Source organism: Penicillium waksmanii, assembly GCF_028829765.1.
Source record: "Penicillium waksmanii strain IBT 27052 chromosome Unknown utg000004l:1.0-5674109.0:1.0-5678898.0, whole genome shotgun sequence".
Lineage (NCBI taxonomy): Eukaryota > Fungi > Ascomycota > Eurotiomycetes > Eurotiales > Aspergillaceae > Penicillium > Penicillium waksmanii.
In genome coordinates, this window is record NW_026643251.1 from 4198253 (window position 1) to 4221413 (window position 23161).

A 23161-nucleotide genomic window follows, 5' to 3' on the forward strand; every position below is an offset into this window, starting at 1 on the left:
CGCAGAGCGATTATGCCGTGGTGCCGTTAGTCATAGGCATGTTGGGGTTGTCTTGCTGCTGAGCCTCGCCAACACTATCCACGTTGAAACCGTCGGTAGGTTTGGAATTGACATCAGTACCTGTGAAATCCTTGATTCCATCTATAGAAGGTGCTTGATCGCCATCGCCATCGACATCATTGAAGCTAGGCATCTCCAGCGCAACGCCGCTGTTCTTTTTCGACTTCTTTTTGCTTGGTTCCGAACCCCCAGCTTTGGACGCCCCGGCCGTATTGGACGGTGGGGGGCGCTTTTGCGGGCTCGTGTTCGGCGCAGAAACACCAGCCAGTGGTGGGATCTTACCAGAAGCGGGGAGGCGAGGTTTAGCTGCCATGGGTCGTTGCTTGGGGGGGAAGCTCAAGATCCTCAACCAACGGTTCATCGCTGTTTGCATCCAACTTGCCTTTGAAGAAAGCTTGAAGTAGACCGATTTGCCCGGGCAAGTTGTCCAATGAAATGCGTGAGTATGGAGGCGGCGTTGGGAAAATCGTGACGGTTTGAGTGGTACTTAAACAGAAGGTTAGCTCCCTGAATATGAATATTGGAAGGGTTATTGGGGACATACCTGGTGTTCTGCGACTGGGCCGCGTTATACATGCGGTTCTGAAGCAGATGCAGAGGAACACTAAGTGTTGCGAGACCAAATTCGCGATCCAAACCTAACTCCTTGAACCCGAAGAAATCCTCATCGATGTCTTCAGCGAAATCTCCGCCAACAAATTGCTCGCTTCCATCATTGAACGCATTTGAGCCGTCCTCACCAGCATCTGCAAGAGCAGGCCGAAGCATTTCAGTAAGTAAGGACTTGAGGCGATCATGGGCGGTGGAGAGTTTTGTCCCGAGTCTCTCAACGTCGTCTTTGATGTAAGATTCCAATTCCTCGATATCAAGTCCCACGCCCGAAAGCGTGTGAAGAACGACTTCTGGCTCCGTGTAGGCCGGTTTCCACTCTGAGGTTGATGTTGCAGTTTCTTGGGATCCAGTTGCTGGTACCTTGGGGACTTCCATGTAGGATTTGACAGTCTCGCCAATTTTTTGGAAGAAATCCGATGCAACATCTGTTGCGACCTCAATGGCGGATGGCTGATACTCTTCAAATCCAGTATGATAGAATATCTTGGCCACGGCTCTTTGCAGAGCTGCTCGGCAAGTTACAGGGGCAATAACGGGTCCATTATCGTTCATGACGTGAGGTAGAACGTCCTGTTCCCCAAAAGGAACCGGGTCATATTTTTGGAATTGATTTTGATACATCTAAATAGAGATTAGACTGATTGAATGGAAGAGACGAGTGGAGTAACATACCTGGGATTGCAGCTGCATCTGCTTCACAATTCCTATCTTCGAGCAAATCTTGCGGGTCTCTTGTAACTGTCGCATGTTTGCAGTGAACCTCTGGGTTAGTTTGCTTTCGGGCTGAGTAAATGAACCCTTTGGCAAAATCCTGAGATACTCCTCCGAGGCGTCGACAACATTGCCTTCCGCGTCTTCTTTCCAAACCAATCGTTCTGAGAGGTCAGGAACACCGGACATCACGTCGTAATAATAGGGAAGCATTTGGTCTTCCTCGACCTCAATGCCTTCTGCGAGTGATTCCTTGCCAGCTTGAGGCTCCATGGCCTGAGTCCCAGAGTCATGGATTTCATCAGCTTCAGCAGCAGCTTGTTTCTCATGCCGCAGCCACCGGCGCATGCCAGCCTTAGTTCGAAGGAGAGCAGGTTCGTCGGCATTGAGCTTGTTACCCTTGAGAAGACGGTGTCGCTCTGCAGCGATGATTGCTCGGTCTTTCTTTGTCACCTGCTTCCACACCTTGAACTCCGGATCTTCCACATCAGCCCCAGGGATTGAGATGGCGCTCAAAGCAATAGTCGGTGCGGATGGTACGTCAATGTCCATGGCATCATCCTGTTGGCTTGCGGCGGCCCCCAGCCCCAAAGGGTCAGATGGAGTATGGGAGCCCGGGGGTGGAGTAGAAAAGCCATTCTGGGTTGGCTCCATAGCCGTATCAGAGTCTCCTCCAAGCGGTGCCGGAGGCTGAGATACAGCTGTGTCGCGAGGGCCTTCGGAGCCGCTAGGGGTGTTTCGAGCAGGCGCAGTGCCCTTCTTGGAAGATTTCCCGGGAGCCTTTCTACCTCTTGAAGACATGATAGGCTCATCGTCGCTTTCATCTGCGCCGTCAAGCTCTTCTCTTTGCAAACGACGCTCTTCCGCTTCGACCTCAGCACGATCTCTAATTACGATTTCTGGAATAAGAGGAACCAGCTTCTCAGTTTCCTTTCGCATGTAGAGAGCATGTTTTCGCAAGAAATGCTCAGGATTCGTGTTATACTTCAGGCAGTTGGCCCAAATCAGATTCAGATCATCGACAAAATCTTGCTTTGATCGATACTGTATGCCCTTAAGCTTCTTGGTCATGCTTCCGAGGTCCATTGGGTGTTTTATTACTGTTTTTCAATGTTAGAACTTGCAATCATTGCTGGAAGCCCGAACATAATGGGGGTCAGTCACTTACTGGTATAGTAATCCGGGGCATCACGTTTGTTGACACGAGTCAGGAAGGCCGTAGAGTGTTCTGTCATAGCTTTGAGTTCACTTAAGACCTTCTCTGCAGCTTCGTAAAGCTCTTCTTGGCCAATCTTATCCTCGCTTGCCCATTTACTGCGATTCTTTCGCACTTCACTGAGGAGGCTTCGCAATTCGGCATCAGAGGCCTGGACCATATCCCGCTTTTTGTCGATCCGGGCGATCAAATTCTTGAGTGTCAGACTCGAAGCACCCAGGTTTGTATTGCTCAGAGAGCTATATCCGTTCGGTCCGCCAGCCGCGCTGTTACCACCAGAGCCAGCTTGGCCTGAAATTTCTGCCTCGACTTGTCGCTCAGATTCTTCCAATCGTTGTTGGTCCAGCATGGCGTCACGATCGTTCTCAAGGGTATAGAATAACGTATGGAAGCTCCGCTTAGCAGCTTCCTCTGTCGCTTTCTTGTCCTCTTCTAGCTGCTTTCGGATATCTTCCACCGATTCTTTCTTTGTTTCTTTTGATCCATCGATGCTGGTGGAAGCTGCGGTACCGGGTCGTTGAACGGGTAGGGTAGCGGCGCTAGGGTCTTGCGGTGGGGGCACGGACTTGCTCTTCAGAGGCGATTCGGTTACATCTTCCATATCTGCATCATCGTCCTCATCATAGTCATCGTAATCATCATCCAGTTTACGCGCGGGCTTGGATGGTGGAGCTGTAGGGGGTGCCGGCGCATCAACGCGTTCGGTTCCGGCGTCGGGCTGTTCCGTCTCCGCGATCGCGGCGGTCGCAGGGTCATCCGCAGTATAGTGACCAGAGAAAAGCGCGTTTATTTTAGCTTCACTGCGCCGATAGAGATCACGAAATTGGGCAATGCGCGGGTCTTCTTCGAGGGTGAGGTCGGGCTCCGATGTCATACTACTGGGGTTCGGCCCGTCGGCGCTGACAGAGCCGCGTACCTGGGGAGTGCGCGAACCAGACAATGTCTTGACCAAGCCATTGACCGGTCGAGGCGACTCCTGATGGTCGTCCGGAGGACGTGTATTGCCCGGGGGCCAGGCGTTGTGACCAAGCGACATGCTCGCTCCAAAACCCCGGTTCTGGGGCGGGTGATACTCGATCCTCCACGGTTGGGATCACGGGCCGAGAAATCACGACAAGGGCGTTTGAGGAGGGAAAAAAGGCATAGAGTGGTGCCGCACAGTCGCCCGAAACGTCAGGCGATGTCTAAAATGGCCACAACGATGGCACGGCGGCGAGGTTTGATGAAGAAGTTGAGGTCTTCTGTAGGGAAGTTTCTCGGACGGGGATGAACTCACGGCAGGCGCGAAGGCGGCGGATCGCGGCAATTTGGCGTTCGCGCTTGCCATTCACGGGGGCCTTTTTCCCCGCCATTTCGGGGTAGAGCGAAACTCTTTTACTAGGTACAGGACATCTAGGATATCTCTTGACTTTTTACTTCTAACCTACTACTACTACCTTTGGCCTCACCTCCCCACCCCAGTCATGCTCTGACCCTCGAGCTCCCCTTCTTACTTGGTGGTTCTCCCTCTCTCCATCCCGTCTCTCCGCATATGACGCATAAGGCAACAGCAACAGCAAAAGCAACACTGGGGCCAAATCGATTAACGTCCACTGCTCTCCACCCGCTCCAACATACCCACCACAACCTCTGCTGAAGACCTCACGAAGAAGCTACAGCTTGTACCCCCAATTGTCTTTCACTTCCTCATCATGAGGATCCGCTATCCTTTCGCAGGTAGGTTCAGCTTTCTCGGCTCCGGCATCCATCCTCCGGCATCATCTTGGCGGTTCGTCCCGGCTAACTCACCACTTCTTAGGAGCATTCGTCTTCCTGTTAATTCTCGCCGCTTATATCGGTTTCCTCCCGCATAATACCTCGTCATCTCTCCCTGCGAATCTACAACCCAATGACAAATTTCTGCATCTGGTGACCTTTTTCCTACTGTCGGTCGCCTTCTACTGGATTGTAGATACGTCGCGCCGGCGTAATTTGCATCTCACACTGGTGGTCTGTACGCTGGGCTTGGGCGTTGGCTCCGAGGTCATCCAGGGCTTACTCCCTAATGGTCGAGACTTTGACTTATTCGACATTGTTGCCAATGTGGTCGGAAGTCTCGGCGCAATTGGCATCTGTGGCTGGTATCACCGCCGCATGTTAGAGCGCCGCCGAGCCAGTCGTTACGGAATGGTGGATGGCAATGCAGATGATGATGTCGAGCTTGGCACTGGTGTCGGGGCACGCTCCAGGGAAGAGGAAGGAATGGGCCCTCAAGAGTCCGGTGTGACAAACCTCGAGCAGGAGGTAGACAACTGGGATGAAAACGCGGTGGATAACTGGGATACCGAAGACGGCCCTGGGCCTTCTGAGACAGCGCCTCCAAGCTACCACGAAAATGGCCAGGTGGCGGGAGATGAGGCCGTGAAACGCAGTGACTGATCGTTGCGTATAGGGCCACAGAAATCGCTTATGAATTTTGACCCCAGTATTTCTCGGCCGAAATTTACCAAATCTAACTATCAAATCTTATGATGAAGAGGATTGTGCGTTGGTCGAGTTTATGTCGATATGGCACTTGATGGCGGGTTCCATGCATTATGTCGTTTCTATCGCCGGTGTAGGACATGTCGGTTATGTTTATTATGGAATCATGAATATACATTTGGAGGTCAGCTCTTTGGTACTGGCTTATATTATAGTCTTCTTGCAATGCTTGCGGGGGAATAAGATCAATGTATCCAATCAAGTGTACAAATTTTCCCCACCTGTCCAGAAGACTCAGGTAGATGGGGCATTCCAAGGTTCTTCTACAAGGTATGGAAAAATGGAGGGAACCTTGGAAACGAAGGACTAACTTGAAAAGAGGAATCTTTCTAAAAGAAAATCGCAATTCTTAAATCACTACCTAGACTGTCGCTCCAGAAGTGGTTAAACCAGGCCCCGAACAAGAAATATACCCTATACTCAACCATGGGCAAAGGGTAAAGTACTCAAGGTATAACTACCCACAGTAATGCACGGCGGACGATAGCCGTCTTCAGGCCATTTCTCATGTACAGTAGTACTAGTTTAATTCACCCTTTGTACTAGTAGCCCTCAGGTATAGCAGTATTAGCTGATCCCAGTGCATTACAAGTTGATAGGATGCCTCCGTCTACTGGTAGATTACCCAGCGGAGACTTGTCGACTCAAAAACGTCCTCAGTCTCGCGATGGGGATTCTCTACTTAAGGGATGCTGTCTAGGTATCCGACGGTCTTTCACCTAGTTGCCCATTTTGAGATTCTAAATGACTGGTGTACATGAATTTTGTGGACAACTGCTGCGTAGAATACAAGCCTGCCATAGTGGGCATTCGCATAGGGAACAATAGGCGCTTGGGCCGGACCACTAGGGAATCCGCTAATATACAGCAATTCTAATGCGAAACTAGACATCCGCCGTCGGCGGGCACAGCTACATACAACGCAAGAGGCAAAAACGACCATGCACACTAGGGGGTATTTGAAAAATGGGAAAGAGGAGATGTGGGTGTATACCGGGGAAGGTAAAAGAAATGAAAAAAAAAGAACTAGGGGAACGTGAAAGCCAACAAGTCGCGAACACCGAGTGCAATGATATGATGCAAACAAAAAAAGGAGGATGATAGGCAAGGTAAAACAAAAAAAGGACTCGTGATCACATCGCGATGGGGAAAATTGGACACAAAAGTCGAGAATGAGACGTTCAAAGGTGGGTACTCGGAGATGCAAGTGAACAGCAAGGGGCATTTAGGAGGACGACATGTTGCGTCCGTTAGTCGCTGTTAGAGACCTCGGACGATCTAGACCAGCTGCGCGTCGGAGTTGGAACGCGGTCTGGGACGGCTTCCAATTCAGGCTTCGACGTGGGCAGATAATCCGCATGGTCATTCAACTTGGCCACTTTTGCAGATCGCGGCTCACACTGGCTTCCAGGTGACTGGGCATCGTGAGTTGGAAGTTTCCCCAACTTCATGTCAGTCTGTTCTCGCAATACTTCGTAAATAAACTGCATCTGCATCTCGTTGTACACCATCATCATCCGTTGCTCGCGCATTTGGCTGACTGTTTCAAACACAGGGTCCGATTCTGCGTCGCTTACTTGCAGCAGCTGGCCCGATTCGAGTTCTTCCAGTAAATGATCGAGAGCGATGAATGTTCCTGTTCGACCGACACCCGCGCTGCAGTGCACCACACGTGGATTGTTCGGGCCGGATTTAGAAGCCGAAAGCCTGATCAGCTCAAGAAGAGCCTCGCGATCATTCCCTTCAGGTTTCGAATAGTCTGCCCAGCCTGCAAAGAGGAAGTGCCAGATGATCTTCGATTCAGAGCCGATGGTCAACTCCAGCTTGCGGATTTCAGAGCGAGCTTTCGTGTCAAACGTAGACTCCAAAAGAGTCACTTTGCCAATGGCCCCAGATCCATCCTCGGATTCCTCAGTCACAAATGGATCCGATTCCTCCGTCGTCAGAATCATCGAGTCCTGCTCCAAGTCCAACGGGAAATATTGGGCGCATTTCTCTCGGCCTGCCTCGAAGGTCTGGGTGAGCATGACGATGACGCCGACCTCCTTGCTTTCGTGGAAGACCATGTGCCAGAAATGTGAGAAATGCCCGAGCTTGGGACCCTGTGGATCTATTAGCCCCGATTCTACTTGATCTATCACAGACAAGCTTTGTGAGCTGTCACCTACCTGTGTCGCAATATATCTTCTCTCCTCTTCCGTGAGCGTATCCCTGAGGGTAATCGGCGAGGCGTTGATGAAATCACACTCCCCAGCGGGTACCCGCAGATGGATGCGACAATTCGCCCAGGCCTGCACATTGATATATCGGTTCCTCGCCTTGACCTTGGGGTCTGCCTCAAGAGCAAAGGGATGGGTAGCGTCGTTGGACAGCATGCCCTCGGTCAGCCGGGTCCTCTGCATCCATTCCAAATCTTCAAACTTGTCGTGAATCTCTGCAAGATGAGCCAAGCGGTCAGTATGGGTAATTCAGTATCTTTCCACGTGCGGGCTGGTACGATATGCTCCGAAAGGCTGCATGCAGCACCTCCACTCACCGGCAACAGATTGACACAGGAATGGGGGAAGATCATCTGTGTTTCCATCCTCCAACCTGGGATTACCTTGTTCACCGTCCGGTAGGTCGATGCCGGCCTCGTCCGGCAAGCCGCGCTTGGTTGTCTGTACACTGGTATCGATCTTGATAGACGGGTGAGCCATCTTGGCGGCGGCGACCCGGTGGAATGCGCGAACCTTGCCAAACACACCGCGGGCTTTCTTCGAAACGGCGTGGCTGTTAAAGCGTTTTTTCACGCGCGGGGCAGCGGAGTCCGGGGAGGACGAGCGAGACTGCTCGGGGTCGGTAGTAATGTCCTGGTCGATACCGTAGGCGGCAGCCGAATAGTGGGAAATCTGCAGGGACGACAGATCGGGACAGCTATAATAGCTGTCCCGGGAAGGTGTGTCCAGGGCCAGATTTCTGGAGATCGTGGAGGGGGTTGGGCGTCGAGAGAGGAGATGAGGAGCGTCGCAATAGCGCAACGTGTGACCTCGTATAAAGCCGGAAGGTCTCCGCCAGCAGAAGAACGAGAACGAGAACACGCCGCGGGGGGGGGGGAAGGAAGTTTGAGTATTTTTCCTTTCTCCCAGCGGATAAAAAGGCCCAGAGTGGGCAGAAAAGGAGGAGGGTGAGGAGGAGGGGCGAGATGGGAATCCGGAGGGTGTGGAGGAAGTAAGTGGGAAGAGGAAGAGAAGGGAAGGATAGATCGATTCGATTCTCGAGTACCACTAGCACTACCACTACCAGTTCCGGAATTAGAATTGTATACCTAGTTCTATAGATAGTCGAGGCATACCTTTATAGAAACCTAAACCGATTGGTAATTGGCGGGGACTTTGCCACTTTCTGCGAGTCTCAGCTGCGTCTGCGTGCGGCGATCGGACTTTGCCAGGAACTTGAACATGTACACCTGGGCATAGTGTAGGGTTGTAGGGTGTTTTCTAGGGCTCTCCACTTTCGCGGCTTCTCGCATACTTTGTTTTTGTTCTGTTCTTATTTGATTCTTGTTTCTACACTATACCAGTATACTAGTATACTTAAATCCACCGAGGTCCAGTCCCGCGGGGAAAAACAAACCCGCCGTCGCAAAACTATATTCTACTCTACTCTCTCCCTTTCACCTTTCATCCCCCCTTGTCCTTTCAACTTCTTTTTGATGCCGCCTCCCGCGTGCCCTTGACGGGTGTGAATCGCCCGCGCACCATTTCTACGCATATTCCTATCCTCGATTTTGCGATATGGTCTCCTCCGCCCAGGTCCTCGATCGCGTCGCGCCCAACCAGAGTACACCGTCGGTCGTGTCGCGACACTCCCACTCCCACCGACGACATCGATCGGGTCGCTCACATCATGGAAGTTCCTCTCTTCAACCCTCTTCCAATGATTTTCCCGTATTCGCATACACCGGTGATACCGAAATCGTGATCCGTGCCGGATCGCAGGAGAGACGCTACCTCCTACATCGCTTGATCCTGGCGCAATGCTCAGGTTTCTTTGAGACAAGCACGACTGAGGAATGGTCGCGACAAATCACAGCCGGTCCTCCGAAGACGGATAGCTCCCTATCGCGCCTAAGCGAGGAGGACTCCCTATCGAACGGATCTACAGTGGTTCAGTCAGACGGGGGTGGACTGCCAGCCCGGCCAGGAGAGAAGCGTCGTTGGCGCTATGAACTTGGCTGGGAAAGTTGTGCGCAAGACGAAGTACCCGTCTTAGTCCAAAGGGTGAGTTTGGAACGGTCACCTAACCTTCATCCTAGACACTTGCATCTCCTCGCGCATATCCAAATTGACAGCGGCTCACCTCTTCTTCAATAGCAATCGAGCTTCTCCCCAATCTCCGCCGGCCACCCGGCTCCATTCTCGCAAGCAATAACCAAGCCATCGAATTCTCAAGCGGGATTCTTCCGATCCATGGCTAATTTGACGGGCATGCCAGCGCAGTCAGTGGTTCATTTGCCCCAGACTGCTGGAGACCCGAGTAGTACCCTCCCTCCGTTAATTCGGGACTACGACAACTTGTTCCGTCTCTTCTACAATCACACGCCCAATATCAACAGCGTGAATATCGCTGCGGCCTATACAGAGTGCAAGTCACTACTCGCCTTAGCGGACATGTACGATGCGCTGCCGGTAACCGGGCCTCGTGTCGACCATCACCTTTTAGGATTCGGCTCGCGACTCTTCAAACAAATCGCCAAGTACCCACCGAGTTACCTCAAGTTAGGCTATCTCGCACGCAGTCGAGTGATTTTCTCCGAGGCCTTGGTCCACGTCGTGGGCCAATGGCCCGCGGCCTTGCCCAACTTGCGCAACGGCTCATACGCTCCTCTCCCAGACTCTGTCCTTGACCTGATCGAAGACAAGTACGAGGATCTCGAAGATCTCAAAGCGCGCGTGGAATCTAAGCTTTTTCGCCTGTCCTTGACCACCTCCCGTGGCGAGCGTGTTGGGCCATCAAACGCGTATCTAGACTGGTTAGCTGTCTCACTTTTCCGCCAATGGTTGATTGAAAGCACAACTCCTCCTCCTGCGCCCATTCTCAAGAACTCGTCCAACGCCAACAGCGCTCCTCCTCCAATGGGACAAGGGTCTCAAACCGGCTCGTCCAGACCGACTGCACCGCCAGACCCCGCTGCTCGAGTGTATAGATTGATCGGGTCTCCCTCTCCACAAGCTTATCTGCCCCATGACGAGATCAAACGCTTTCTCAAGCTCCACCCGACCCCTTCTGCCGATTCCCTCTATTCCAGAGAAACTTTGAAACGCTTTGAACGCAAGATGGATGAAATCAAACGATTGGCTCGAGAAATCGTCAAACCGCTTATGCGGAACTTTCTCGAATTGGAGCTGAAAACTAGCACTGAACAGAACACCTCTGCCGCCGGGGCTCGCGAAAGTACTCCCGCACCGGGCTTGCCTTATTTAACCTGCACCCGCGTGGAGGAGAGTGATATGCCATGGGGTTGATGTCACGGCTGCTTTATTTCTTCCCCCCTTCACACCTTTTATACCTCTTATTTTTTATTCTTTTTTTGATTCGCGGCGCCGAGCAGATTCCCACTTTTAGTTATCCTTTCTGTTTTCTTCTGGCGTCTTGGAAATTCCCATTTTCTGCTTCCTTGGGCTGCTGGCCAGCTCAGAGCAGAGAGTGTACCCCTACTCCTTGGCTATCTGCCAGATGATGCTATGTGTCCAATATTTTGATGCCCCTTATCTCGACCTTCTATTTAATGTGTTATGATGATGTCATGAATCGTCTATGTTTATCAACTTCCCAGCACCCATGCATCTCCAATTTTACATACAGGTCGGTGTTTCATACATCTTAGGCGTTTCTGGACAATGGTGCACGGTAATTATTAGATTTCGATGCATTCAACCCAGACACCTGAAAATAAGTTGAAAAGGATTCGCGATCAATGATAACCCCCTGGGATGCTTCAATAGTTTACAGTTTCCTAACATCATATAATAACACAGCCATAGTAGTATACAGGCGGAGAGATGTTTCTCATCCTTCCGGCTTTAATCTCGTCGACCAATCGTCTCCATTCCATCCATCCAAGGGCGCAAAACCTCCGGGATAACGACAACGCCATTCTCTGCATCCCAGTTATTCTCCAAGATAGCAGCCAACACGCGTGGAACGGCCATTGCTGTACCATTAACGGTATGCGGGAAGCGAGAGTCCTTGACTGCACCGCCACGGACACGAGTCGCCAATCGTCGACTCTGGTAGTCTGTGCAGATAGAAGCGGAGGTCACTTCACCCCAAGCTGACTCCAACCATTCCAAGGCTGGGTCAGGTCCAGTGGGGGTAGTAGTTGGGCGGAATCGCGAGGGGAAAAGGGCCTCGATATCACGCTTGCGACTTGCGCTCGCTCCAAGATCAGTGCTTGGCATCTCCAACACGCGGCAAGGAAGGTGCAAAGATGTCAAGATTTCGGTCTGAATGTCCAGCAGCTCAGAGAAAATGTCATCGGAAGTTGCTTTGGTGGAACCGGAGGAGTCGGTGGGAACATTGTCGGCCCAGCCGAACATTTCCACCTTGGTAAACTCGTGGACTCGATACAGACCCTTGGTATCGACACCACGCGAGCCCGCTTCGGCGCGGTAGCAGCGACTGGCGCCTACCAGCTTCAGAGGCAGATCGCCAGCGTCGATGTCGCGACCTGCATACATGGCCGCAAGTGGGATCTCTGCAGTGCCGGTCAAGGAGCGTTGGGGTTTGGTATTCCGATCCCGTTCATTCTGTTCAATGGACCAGATCTGTTGCTCATTATTCTGATCGCGCGGTTGGAACCCACACGCCTCTGCGATGTAGGAGTAAACGATTGATGGTGGTGCGACAGTTCGCCATCCACGACGCCGTGCAACAGTCAGTGCGTACTGGACTAGGGCCTGCTCCAGCATTGCTCCCTCGTTTATGAGAAAATACCATCCCCACCCAGTTGTTGTTGCAGAGCTGGCGAAGTCGATGAGGCCCAGCTTGGTACCGATTGTAACGTGCGATCGGGCTGTGAGCTCCGCCGGTGACTGGCGCGTCCATGTGGGTGGCGTATTCGGGTCAAGATTGAGGTAACTGACTAGACAAGGGTCATCTCCGATTGGGGTTTCCGCGGATGAGAGGTTCGGGAGGGATAAGGCGATGCGGTTGATTTCATCGTCGCAGGTCGACTTGCGCACTGTCATGGCGTGTGACTCGTCTTTTAATCGCTGTGCCTCTGACTTGAGGGTTGAAAGCTCCCCCTTAGCATTATTGCCAGTCGTCCCATCCATGTCGGCCTCCTGGCGTGCTGCAATTGACAGCCTCGCGATGGTCTTCTCGAGGTGTTTGATGCGGGATCGTGGCATCTTCAGATCGTGGTCGAGTTGCCTGACCTCTTCGGACAAAGTTTGAATCTTCGATGGGTACCCCGCATGAGCGGCATAGTTCCGCTCTACGCAATTCCTGGCGTGGAGCTCGGCATTTTGGCGGATATTTTTGACGTCTGGGGTGGGCTTCGGGGCAGTTGCAGGGCGGAGAATCTGATGGACCTGGCGAGATGCGGCGAAAGTGCGCGGCGGTGAGAGTCGCTTTGGATATTGGAAGTTGAGAGCGAGCCTGCAATTGAAGCAGGTATAGGGGGGAGGGGGAGGGTGCCATGAAGAAGAGAAGAGAAGAGAATGGAGGAGAGAAGGGAGAATCGGCGTGGATGTTCAAGTTTCCGGTGGATCGTCTTTGGTGGGGCCGCTCTACCCTTAGCTTAGGGTAGGGTCGAGTACTTAAACTCCAGTAAGATAGCTTGAATTTGAACTTGAATCCATGGATCGGTGCTTCGCAATGATACTAGTATATTTATATTTATATTTACAGTCTGAACCTGGTATTGAGAAATGGTGATCATCATACTAGCAATTTCGAGGATCGTCATGTTACATGTATGCCCGAAAAGAACAACCTGGGAACTTGAACAGCAACTGTAAATTGTGGTAGAAAGCATCTTCAATGATTTCCCAGGCCCAACTTGTGCTTTTTGATCCTGGTCCCCAGACCAAGCAGAATCAAGATCAAGGTCAAGACGACCGACCAAGTGGGAATGACTAGGATTCCTATCTGCGTCGCCGCCAGGAAAAGCGCAGTCTCCAGCAATAGCAGAACATAGCCGCTCCACCGATGATATTTATAAATCCGTTTGCCCGCGTCAACACTGCCAAAGATGGTAACGGGGAGGAAGAACTGCGCAACTCCGACGAGAGCCTGTAGCACGACGGAGATGACCGTGAGTAGTCCGAGGATACCGTGTAGGGAAACAAAATGTGGGTGGTCGCGCTTGTTGATCTCGATGATGGTGAAGGCCCCCAAAAAGCAAAGGATGCTAGCCAGCTGAATGCCGTAGTGGATGTGAGTCCCTAGCTGCTTTTGCTGTGGGGTGGACGTAGGCTGGAGGATGAGAGCTGCCTGCACCTGCAGCAGCAATGCGGAGACGCCGAAGAGCTACCGATTGCAAATGGTAAGGACCCAAGTTGGAGGGGAGGAATGTGGGATGGGGGATGTGTTGACTGACTGGATGAAGGGTGAAAAGAGAAAGTGGTTGGGATAAAAGGTCGGACCAGACGAGAATTGCCAACTGGTGATTCCCCCGCGTTAGAACTTCAACTTCAACTTCAACTTCAACTTGGTTGTAGGACAGCCCTGGTGCCACTTACAACCCACACTCCAACTTGCGCAACGCTCGCAGTGCCTAATCGAGTTCGTATTAGAAATGGCCGTCATGGACCTTGAACCAACCCTAGGAGATCGCCGCTTGCCTGTGATAAAATTGACGAAGATCTTCTCGCGTGGCTCCGCTGGGAACTCGAGATCATCCCGTTGGCCTAGTAAAGGTTCGTGGGCCTCGGGAATTCCAGTAGCAGCGGCCATGACTATGTGAGCAGTGAGACTACTACTAGTAGTATTACCTCTAACATTTGGCTACAGTAGGGGGAGAACATGGTATATAAGGTAATAACTACTATTCCGTAAGCTTCTGCAGTGCTAAATGCATGGCCATCACCGATCCCTGCACGCCAGTGATTTTACGAAAAGAAATAGCGCATGTCGCCGACTTGGCCTGCACCCTGGCTCGAGAAACACGACAAAGAGTCTTTGTTTGGCGTGATGCTCGGCTCCAATGGCGATCTCGCAATCAATGGATGTTCAGGTGGAGCTGAATGCGCCAGTCAGCAAGGCATGATTGCCAATGATTCTGGCAAAAGCAAAAGTTCGACCCAGCCCATGATGCCTATGGTTACACAAACACGCCGTCCTTGCAGTAGGTGATTTTTGATTTCCAATAATTTTATGCTGGGCGGATTTATCCCCGCTGTTGGGTTCATGTTCATACAGAAAGGATCTATACACAACTCTACGATAATTAATTAATCCGTACGTTACACACTCAGAATTCCGTCCCTTCCAAGGCTATTGGATCCTAAAAGAAATACGGAATAACATCGATGTTATGATTAATGAAGGACTTATCTCAGACAACTCATACGCCGTCTACTCCAGTGCCTATGCAAATGTTAGTGATCTCTTGACTGGTCGGGTACCCAAGCAGATAAACCATTGTTAGTATATACACAGTTCTAACTAGTTAGTTACTGCCAATTTACCAGCTAGACACCGCAATATCTGAGTTATGAAACTGTTCAGATGCCGCGAACCCGTTCTGAGTAAAGAGCAGGTATAAATCAATGTTCACTCACTATAGATGAATTCTTCACCATCTGACCAACATGGGATAGAATCCCCAGAATTCAAGTCCAGAGAATTTATGTACTCGATCAAAACGAAAGCCACCCATTCAGCCTTCTCCGCGTCTTGACTCAAGTTCCGCAGCTGTGCTTGGACAATAAGATTGAAGAGCGTGCAATGATCCGCAATGCAGACCAACTCTTCGTGAGGAGCCCCAATACCCATGGCCTCAGTAAGTGCGCCAAACTTGATCTCTGCGACTTCGTTCACGAGCTTCCTGATTTCATTTATGACAGTCCTGTACCATGTGGGATGATCTCGGAGGTGGGTGGCCCGTAATTCCAACAGCGAGATAGACCCGCGCCACCGAATGGCATAGATCCGAGCATCTAGGGTCTTCAAAGAATCTGGCATTCTGCTCGGAAGATATCGAGGGATAAGTCTGTCAATATAATGCTTGGCATCGGGAGCCTCGTTCCTCTCTAACTCAATTATTTGGCGTCGCAAGCTTTGGTTGATTATTTTTACGGGGTAGATTTCCCTCATAAAGCGCAGCACAGCCACCATTGAATTCACAGCTTCTCGACAGCGATTTGGATTATCTCTTATAAACATAGAACACTCCAAAATAGCCACCTGTACAGAGTTAACATGCGATGTATCGAGATCTACTCGTTGGTGATCAGTATTCAACCAAACCTGCGCCACTCTAGAATGTAACTGCTCCATAATTCGGCTGACTTCCTCGTAGCTCGAGGGAACGTGACTGAGATCTTTGATTTGGCATTTGAGGAGATCAATGCATGTAGCCCAGTAGTGTTCAAAAGAGACATGCAATGGTGAGTCCAGTCTGTCACCTGGATCTTCAACACTTCCAGGTGAAGGTCTGTTGAACAATGATGCCATATTAAAAGGCAGATTTCTAATATATGACAACATTATTTTAAAGGGTCAATAAATTAACATAGAGCCCTAACCTGCCAGTGGAAGAAGATTTTTTACTATCTTTATACCCTACTATTTTATATAGTAGGGGACTGTCATTGTATTTGTTTGGCTTTGAAGTGCCCTCTTTGTTCACAGCCAGCCTTTGAGCTTCGCTCCTTTGAAATGATGGCATTATAAGGATACCACAATCACCAGCTACAATGATATTATCCCTACAGTAGAGCTCATGGGAAATGAATATTAGCTATGATCATTCAAATTACTTCGTGGTTTCACGGTAGTTCATAAAATCTGGATTTGAATCAGACTAGGTCGTTGTTGCGGATAGTATGTGGGCCCATTCAAAGCCCAGACCTTGTCTCCTCATCACGCGCTGCCGCAGCTCGTTCTTTCTTCGCCTTCTGAATACCTAGGGACATCTTGACCGGGTGAACACCCGGTGTCTCAAACACAGCATCAATTTCTTCCAAACTTAACCCGCCAGTTTCCGGGAAGACAAAGTATGACAGAACAAGTTGAATAGTGTTGTAGACAATATAAACAACCCAGACCTTATATCCAATTTTCTGGATGCCGACACTTATGCCATATGTCTGTGCTGCACTGGCTCCACCTTGTATTAGGCTATACAGGCCCATTCCTTTGGCACGGAGTGGCAAAGACAAAATTTCCACGGGATAGAGATTATGCATCGTAGCAATAAGCGTTGCTGAGAAAGTCTGGTAAAGAAAGATCCAGAGAAGTGTGAGCGCCGCAGCCGCATGGGTGGCATTGAGGCTGTACTGCCAGGAGGTGATAGTCGTTGCGGTCTGGAAAATAACCATGCTGATCAGTCCCGAGAAGATCAAGGTTCTGCGGCGGAACTTGTCAACAAGAAGTGATCCGACGGCTGTGAAGACGAAATAAACTGCAGTGGTTCCAATGCTGATCCCCAATTGCTGTTTTGTGCCATCGATACCAACTGTCTCCAGGGCAGGGACCATCTAACAAGCTTTGTATCAGCGGAAAATCGATTGACTCAAGAAGAGTCAACTCACGTAGTACGTTATAATGCTTCCTCCATTCCATTGCTGGAAAACCGAATACAGCACCAAGACCAGCAATCTATATCGGGCGATCTTTGTGAAAAACACCCGATAGTCCCAAAATGACCTGTAGCTGTTTCGATCGTTCTCCAGTGACTCCTCTATCTGAGTCACTACAATGTCAACAATTGGCTCATTGATACTCGTGCTAGTTGTGTGGTATTTTGCGATAACCTCTTTGGCCTTTTGTCGGTTACCTCTCATGACATAATAGCGAGGCGATTCCGGGGTCAAGACATAGATTGTCAAGCAAACAATAGCGGGGAAGATGGCCTCGAGGATCAAGGGGATACGCCATGATTTGTTTCCTGGTAGATTTGAAAGTCCGACCATTGCTCCAAGCATAGCCAGACTGCCGACTTGGAAGCAAGCACCGAAAAAACCCACCATACGCCCTCGAAGATGGATAGGCGAAATTTCACCAATGTACTGAGAGCTGGACATGAGCGCTGTTCCGAATCCCATAAAGAAACGCCCAGCCATAAACATGGGTAGGTTGGTAGCGCAACCCTGAATTACGGCAGCAAATATGACGATTGCATTTCCCGCGAAATTGATTCCTCGTCGACCAATAACGTCTGCAAGTCCCATAAAGGGGGCGCCACAGACTGTTCCGATACTCATGAGGGCGTTGATGAGACCGTAGGTACTACCACTGGTACCGAACCCAAGATAGTTGTGCCATGCGTCGAGTGAATTGATACCTCCGATAACCCCCCAATCAACTCCAAAACCTGCCTATATAAAATATCAGTTTTCTGTAAGCTTCCAATGAGACAATACTGGCTTCAGACTCACTTGATTACAGCCATGGACAAACATAATCAAGCCTAGTCGCACCCCTGTCCACGACCAGACGCTTAGTGAATCCTGAGATAGCTTCCATAGGTCCTCTTCAGTTAGGCGAGCAAGTGCTACTTCCTCAATGTACTCTTCGCCCTTCAGTTTGGCCACTTTAGCCTCGGTTTCACTGGGTTTGCCCATCGTGGGTCCTCGTAAGATCAAGCAAGGATAAGAACTGCGCGTGTGAGAGTGTGTTGTTGCGGGCGAGGGTAGATATGGGGAGGGCTATCTCTTGGTATTTCTGCTCTGACAGGTATGAGTCGCTTAGCGAGATCAAAGGAGGATCCCAATCAGCCAGCCGAACCCATAGTGCGAAGCTCATTCTGCCACGGAGACTTGAAGGATCCGAAGCCAAAACGGAATTGAGAAAAGCTAACATTCTTTATTAGGCTTGGAATCACATGGACCAGTTGGAAAAAGCAAAGATGATTGGCGGTCAATCGCCACAGTGGAAAGCTGGCGCCAGTCACGTTGGCCATCGTCGTGCAGCGGGGAGCCGAACTAGATTCGCTTGCTTGACCTGGGCGTAAGCTTTTCTCCATGAGTCCATCGCTACTGGCTCGCTGGTTGTTTGCCCGAGCATCGTGCATACATTGAAAATTGTCCACCAGTAGGGAGCGACTGCGGGGAAAGATCCTCCCATACCAGCAGTTAGACTTAATCTGGGGAGGATATCAAGCCTCTTTTGTAGCCCCGGCGAATTTAGCCTGTAGGGAGGCTTGGAAACCCCGAATGGTCAATAAATTCTCTGGATATAATTCGCCTGGCCGGATCCGAATCGCTTTCTCCGTACGCAAACTTCAACCCCCCGGGTCGTTGCCACGCAAAGTCGCTGCTCGGACCTTGATAACTTTGATTCTATCATTCATGACTGAGTTGTGGTATGAGCAGCCCGCGACGAGCTGGAATGAAGCTCTACCAGTTGGCAATGGACGCCTCGGTGCTATGGTTTACGGCCGAACTGACACGGAACTATTGCAGCTGAACGAGGACTCTGTGTGGTATGGAGGTCCGCAGGATCGCACACCACAGGACGCCCTAGTATACCTTCCTCGTCTTCGAGAGGCGATTCGTGCCGGAAATCATAAAGAAGCCGAACGGATTGCTACTCTTGCATTCTTTGCGAATCCAATCAGTCAACGACAATACGAGCCTCTGGGAACTTTCTTCTTGGATTTCGGCCACGACCCTGCCCAGGTCAATAATTATAAGCGCTCTTTGGATATTAAAAATGCGACAGCTCGTGTCGCTTACGACTATCAAGAAGTTCATTATGAAAGAGAAGTGATAGCCAGTTATCCCGACGGCGTTATCGCGATCAGGATCCAGTCTTCGTCAAAAACCCAATTTAATTTGCGATTGACACGGATGAGCGAACTGGAATTCGAGTCGAATGAATATCTTGATGATTTGTGGGCTACACACAATTCTATCATGATGCATGTTACTCCAGGAGGTCGAGATAGCAATCGTGCTTGCTGCACAGTCCGGGTACGATGCGAAGACGATGGAGAAGTCAGGAGGATTGGAAATAACCTGATGGTCAATTCTTCTGATGCTCTTCTACTTATCGCAGCCCAAACAACATTCCGCTTTGAGAATCCCGACAAGAAAGCCTCTCATGAACTTGACCAGGCCCTCCGTCAGTCTTCCGATGAGATCTGGATAAAACACAAAATGGACTATCAGGCACTGTACCAAAAGATGGAACTGCGACTCGAGCCTGAACATCGTGAAATACCTACAGACAAACGACTGAAGTCCTCCAGAGACCCAGGGCTAATTGCGCTCTATCATAACTACGGCCGCTATCTCCTAATATCTTGCAGCCGCGAAGGATACAAGGCCCTCCCTGCAAATTTACAGGGAATCTGGAATCCTTCATTCCACCCAGCCTGGGGCGGTAAGTTCACAATAAATGTCAATCTCCAAATGAACTATTGGCCTGCAAATGTTTGCAATCTTTCAGAATGTGAGATGCCACTTTTCGAACTTTTACGGCGCCTAGCGAAATCTGGCGGGATTACGGCCCGGGTCATGTATGGATGTCGGGGCTGGGCGGCACACTCCTGTACAGACATATGGGCAGATACTGCTCCGGTTGATCGATGGATGCCATCAACTATCTGGCCACTCGGAGGCGCGTGGCTTTGTTACCATATCTGGGAGCACTATCGCTTCGTGGGCGACTCGCAGTTCCTCCGCCGCATGTTCCCCATCTTGGAGGGATGTGTTGAATTCTTACTAGACTTCTTGGTGGAGGATAAAATTGGTAAATATCTCGTCACAAATCCCTCAGTGTCTCCGGAAAATTCATACTTCGATTCTCAAGGCGAAAAAGGCGTCTTGTGCGAAGGATCGACCATTGATATCCAGATTATCGATGCGGTCCTGGGTGTCTTTGAATCCGCTATCAAGAAACTAGATATCACTCATCATCTCTCGGGACGAGTCAAAGCTACGCAGGCTCGATTACCCCCGATGAAGATCAGTGATCTTGGATACCTCCAGGAATGGGCTCTTGATTACGCAGAGGTTGAACCTGGCCACCGCCATACCTCTCATCTGTGGGCTTTATACCCTGGGAATGCCATTACCCCAGCACGAAATTCGGAGCTGGCGGCAGCCTCTGGTGTGGTTCTACAGCGTCGTGCTGAAAACGGTGGCGGCCATACTGGCTGGAGTCGCGCGTGGCTCATCAATCTACATTCTCGACTATCAGAGGCGCACGAGTGCAAGGAGCACTTAGATCGACTGTTGGCTGAATCAACTTTGCCTAACTTACTTGATAGCCACCCTCCATTCCAGATCGATGGCAATTTTGGTGGCAGCGCAGGCATTGTTGAAATGCTGGTACAATCTCATGAACCCGGTAAAGTCCGTCTTCTACCTGCATGCCCAGAAGGATGGAAAGGAATGATTCGAGGGGTACGGGCCCGGGGTGGATTTGAATTGGAATTTAGCTGGGAGAATGGGCGTGTTATAGGTGATGTCCGGATTACTTCCGTCCCAGGAGAGAAGACCACGATTTGTTTTCCTGGTGAAGATGGACTACAAGTAGAAATTGAAGGACCCGGTCTTCATGTAATTAGGGCACCATAGAAACTTTAGGCAAACACAAAAGGATAGAATTGTCATTTAAAGGACCTCTTTTCCCTGGGACCGGCTCTCCGCAATTTGATGTCTACTTACCCCGCCATCTCAACATAGTATACCATATGATCTTTAACCCAATGACCCCTCAGTACTTTTCCGGCTTTCCCAAATTTCCCAAATCGTCACGGGCATCGCTCCGCTCATCCCATGCTGTGGATCAATAAGAACGTGGCTGAAACGTAAGTACTCAATTAACCGAGAAGTCAATCCCCAAGGAAATTTTATTTGCAGCTTGAGCTCTGTCACACTTTAACCAAGTTCTCCAACGTCCAGTGTTAATCTAAAGATTTAATACTGAAAATGGATCTCAAATCGGTTCAAGATCTCAAGGGCGTTCTTCGGTCTGACTTCTTTCACGGGTATGCTACGGCTGCGCCGCAGATTGAGGGCGCTTGGGATAAGGACGGCAAAGGAATCTCGATCTGGGATAAGTTTGCTCATATTCCTGGCAATATATCGGACGGAAGCACACCCGATGAGGCTGTCAGAGCATATGATTTTTACCGCGAAGATGTAGCGCTTATGAAGTCCTATGGCGTGAATGCCTACCGCTTTTCACTTTCTTGGTCCCGTATTATCCCCCTCGGGGGATACAATGACCCTGTCAATGAGCAAGGCATCCAATTCTATTCAAATCTGATTGACGAATTACTTCAAAATGGGATCACTCCATTTGTCACTCTCTTTCATTGGGACACCCCGCAGGCCCTCGAAGATCGATACGGAGGCATGTTAAATCAAGACGCATATACGCCCGACTTCATACGCTATGCTCGAGTGTGCTTTGAACGATTCGGCGATCGTGTCAAGCACTGGATCACATACAATGAGCCTGGTGTATATACTTTAGCCGGCTATGCTGCCGGTGTTCACGCCCCGGGGCGTTCTTCCTTTCGCGAACGGAACTCCGAGGGGGACTCGTCTGTCGAGCCATTCACCGTTGCACATACACAGCTAGTCTCCCATGGACATGTGTCCCATATGTATCGCGATGAGTTTCAACCACGTCAGAAAGGGACGATTGGAATCACGCTACATGGAAACTGGTCCGAGCCTTGGGATGAAGAGGATCCACTTGACCAGGAAGCAGCTGAGCGAGCGCGTGAGTTTGAGATTGCCTGGTTTGCTGACCCACTGTACAAGACTGGCGACTATCCCGCATCGATGAGAGCCCAACTAGGAGACCGGCTGCCCCGGTTCAGCCCTGAGGAATCTGAGCTTGTTCTGGGAAGCTCTGAGTTCTATGGCATGAACAGTTATACAACATTTTTCATGAAGCACAGAACATCACGTCCGGATATCAATGATCATAAAGGAAATGTTGAGATCCTTGACGAAAATAAGCAAGGAGTACCGCGCGGGGAAAAAAGTGATACGGAATGGCTCCGCGCTGCACCTGGGGGCTTTCGAAAGTTATTGAACTGGATCTACAGCCGTTACAAAATGCCAATATTTATCACGGAAAACGGTACTACCGCCCCAGGAGAAGTGGCCCCGACGACTGAGATCTTGAATGATACTTTTCGAATTCGATTCTTCGAGGGATATGTGGGCAATGCGCTCGCGCGAGCTGTCAAAGAAGATGGCGTCGACATTCGCTCGTATTTTGCGTGGACATTTACTGATAACTGGGGTGCGTATCTACCCGAACCATATCTCTTACCTTTCATTTCATAGGATGGTATGCTAATTAATGTCCTTATCAAGAGTGGGCCGCTGGCTATGGAGACCGTTTCGGCTCAACGTGGATTGATTTCGAGTCTCAAGAGAAGAAGCGTTATCCCAAGCAATCGGCATACTACCTTGATAAACTCTTCAGGCACTTGATCAAAGAGACTTAGCTTCTTCATCTACTCCAGTTGGCCTATTTTTGCTGCTCACTATGAAAGTTCTTTGACTGTTCGTAAACTGTATTGAAGCTCTTCATGCAAGAACCTCGTACTCCAGCCTGACCCCATGAGTTATGAGTCATGACAATTAATTGAGAGATAGCTGAGCGACACACCAGGCTAAAATCTGACTCCAAAGGTGAACCCACGATAGGCTGATGGATCATGGCCAAGGCCTTCAAGTCTTTGGCATAGCATAGACCTTCCCGACCGAGGTAATTTCACACATTAGCCGCTTAGGGCAGGTCATTGCGATTGTCTAATCCGCTAGACCCCGCACGACTCCAACTACGGCGCAACGGGGGCGAGATAAAGACCCGAGGCAATGAGAAATGCGTTTCGGGTTCTCCTCTTCTCAA

At 50.3% G+C, this 23161-nt stretch overlaps 9 protein-coding genes across 9 annotated transcripts; 4 read left to right on the forward strand and 5 right to left on the reverse strand.

Annotated features, from left to right (window-relative positions):
• Positions 1-10: 10 nt before the first annotated feature.
• Positions 11-3635, reverse strand: N7481_004381 (SAGA histone acetyltransferase complex subunit SPT7; the record flags this gene model as incomplete). Its single annotated transcript, XM_057263600.1, is given in 5 exon segments — positions 11-404; positions 415-546; positions 605-1293; positions 1345-2483; positions 2552-3635. 5 exon segments carry the CDS (start codon positions 3633-3635, stop codon positions 11-13), a joined length of 3438 nt encoding a protein of 1145 aa, XP_057125261.1.
• A 655-nt stretch (positions 3636-4290) lies between these two features.
• N7481_004382 (VanZ family protein) lies at positions 4291-5017 on the forward strand (the record flags this gene model as incomplete). The annotated part of the gene is made up of 2 exons (XM_057263601.1): positions 4291-4315; positions 4398-5017. The coding sequence occupies 2 exons, from the start codon at positions 4291-4293 to the stop codon at positions 5015-5017; spliced, it is 645 nt and encodes a 214-aa protein (XP_057125262.1).
• Positions 5018-6372: 1355 nt separating this feature from the next.
• Positions 6373-8633, reverse strand: ptpB (tyrosine protein phosphatase PTP1; the record flags this gene model as incomplete). Its single annotated transcript, XM_057263602.1, has 4 exons — positions 6373-7224; positions 7291-7556; positions 7659-8013; positions 8475-8633. The coding sequence occupies 4 exons, from the start codon at positions 8631-8633 to the stop codon at positions 6373-6375; spliced, it is 1632 nt and encodes a 543-aa protein (XP_057125263.1).
• Positions 8634-8898: 265 nt separating this feature from the next.
• N7481_004384 (uncharacterized protein) lies at positions 8899-10629 on the forward strand (the record flags this gene model as incomplete). The annotated part of the gene is made up of 2 exons (XM_057263603.1): positions 8899-9384; positions 9478-10629. 2 exons carry the CDS (start codon positions 8899-8901, stop codon positions 10627-10629), a joined length of 1638 nt encoding a protein of 545 aa, XP_057125264.1.
• Positions 10630-11187: 558 nt separating this feature from the next.
• N7481_004385 (uncharacterized protein) lies at positions 11188-14065 on the reverse strand (the record flags this gene model as incomplete). The annotated part of the gene is made up of 3 exons (XM_057263604.1): positions 11188-12766; positions 13170-13639; positions 13934-14065. The coding sequence occupies 3 exons, from the start codon at positions 14063-14065 to the stop codon at positions 11188-11190; spliced, it is 2181 nt and encodes a 726-aa protein (XP_057125265.1).
• Positions 14066-14884: 819 nt separating this feature from the next.
• On the reverse strand, positions 14885-15295 carry N7481_004386 (uncharacterized protein; the record flags this gene model as incomplete). The annotated part of the gene is made up of 1 exon (XM_057263605.1): positions 14885-15295. The coding sequence occupies one exon, from the start codon at positions 15293-15295 to the stop codon at positions 14885-14887; it is 411 nt and encodes a 136-aa protein (XP_057125266.1).
• An 875-nt stretch (positions 15296-16170) lies between these two features.
• Positions 16171-17898, reverse strand: N7481_004387 (putative MFS sugar transporter protein; the record flags this gene model as incomplete). Its single annotated transcript, XM_057263606.1, has 3 exons — positions 16171-16812; positions 16867-17652; positions 17713-17898. The coding sequence occupies 3 exons, from the start codon at positions 17896-17898 to the stop codon at positions 16171-16173; spliced, it is 1614 nt and encodes a 537-aa protein (XP_057125267.1).
• Positions 17899-18624: 726 nt separating this feature from the next.
• Positions 18625-20859, forward strand: N7481_004388 (glycoside hydrolase family 95 protein; the record flags this gene model as incomplete). Its single annotated transcript, XM_057263607.1, has 1 exon — positions 18625-20859. One exon carries the CDS (start codon positions 18625-18627, stop codon positions 20857-20859), a length of 2235 nt encoding a protein of 744 aa, XP_057125268.1.
• Positions 20860-21213: 354 nt separating this feature from the next.
• On the forward strand, positions 21214-22754 carry N7481_004389 (glycoside hydrolase family 1 protein; the record flags this gene model as incomplete). The annotated part of the gene is made up of 2 exons (XM_057263608.1): positions 21214-22546; positions 22621-22754. The coding sequence occupies 2 exons, from the start codon at positions 21214-21216 to the stop codon at positions 22752-22754; spliced, it is 1467 nt and encodes a 488-aa protein (XP_057125269.1).
• Between the last annotated feature and the right edge of the window lie 407 nt (positions 22755-23161).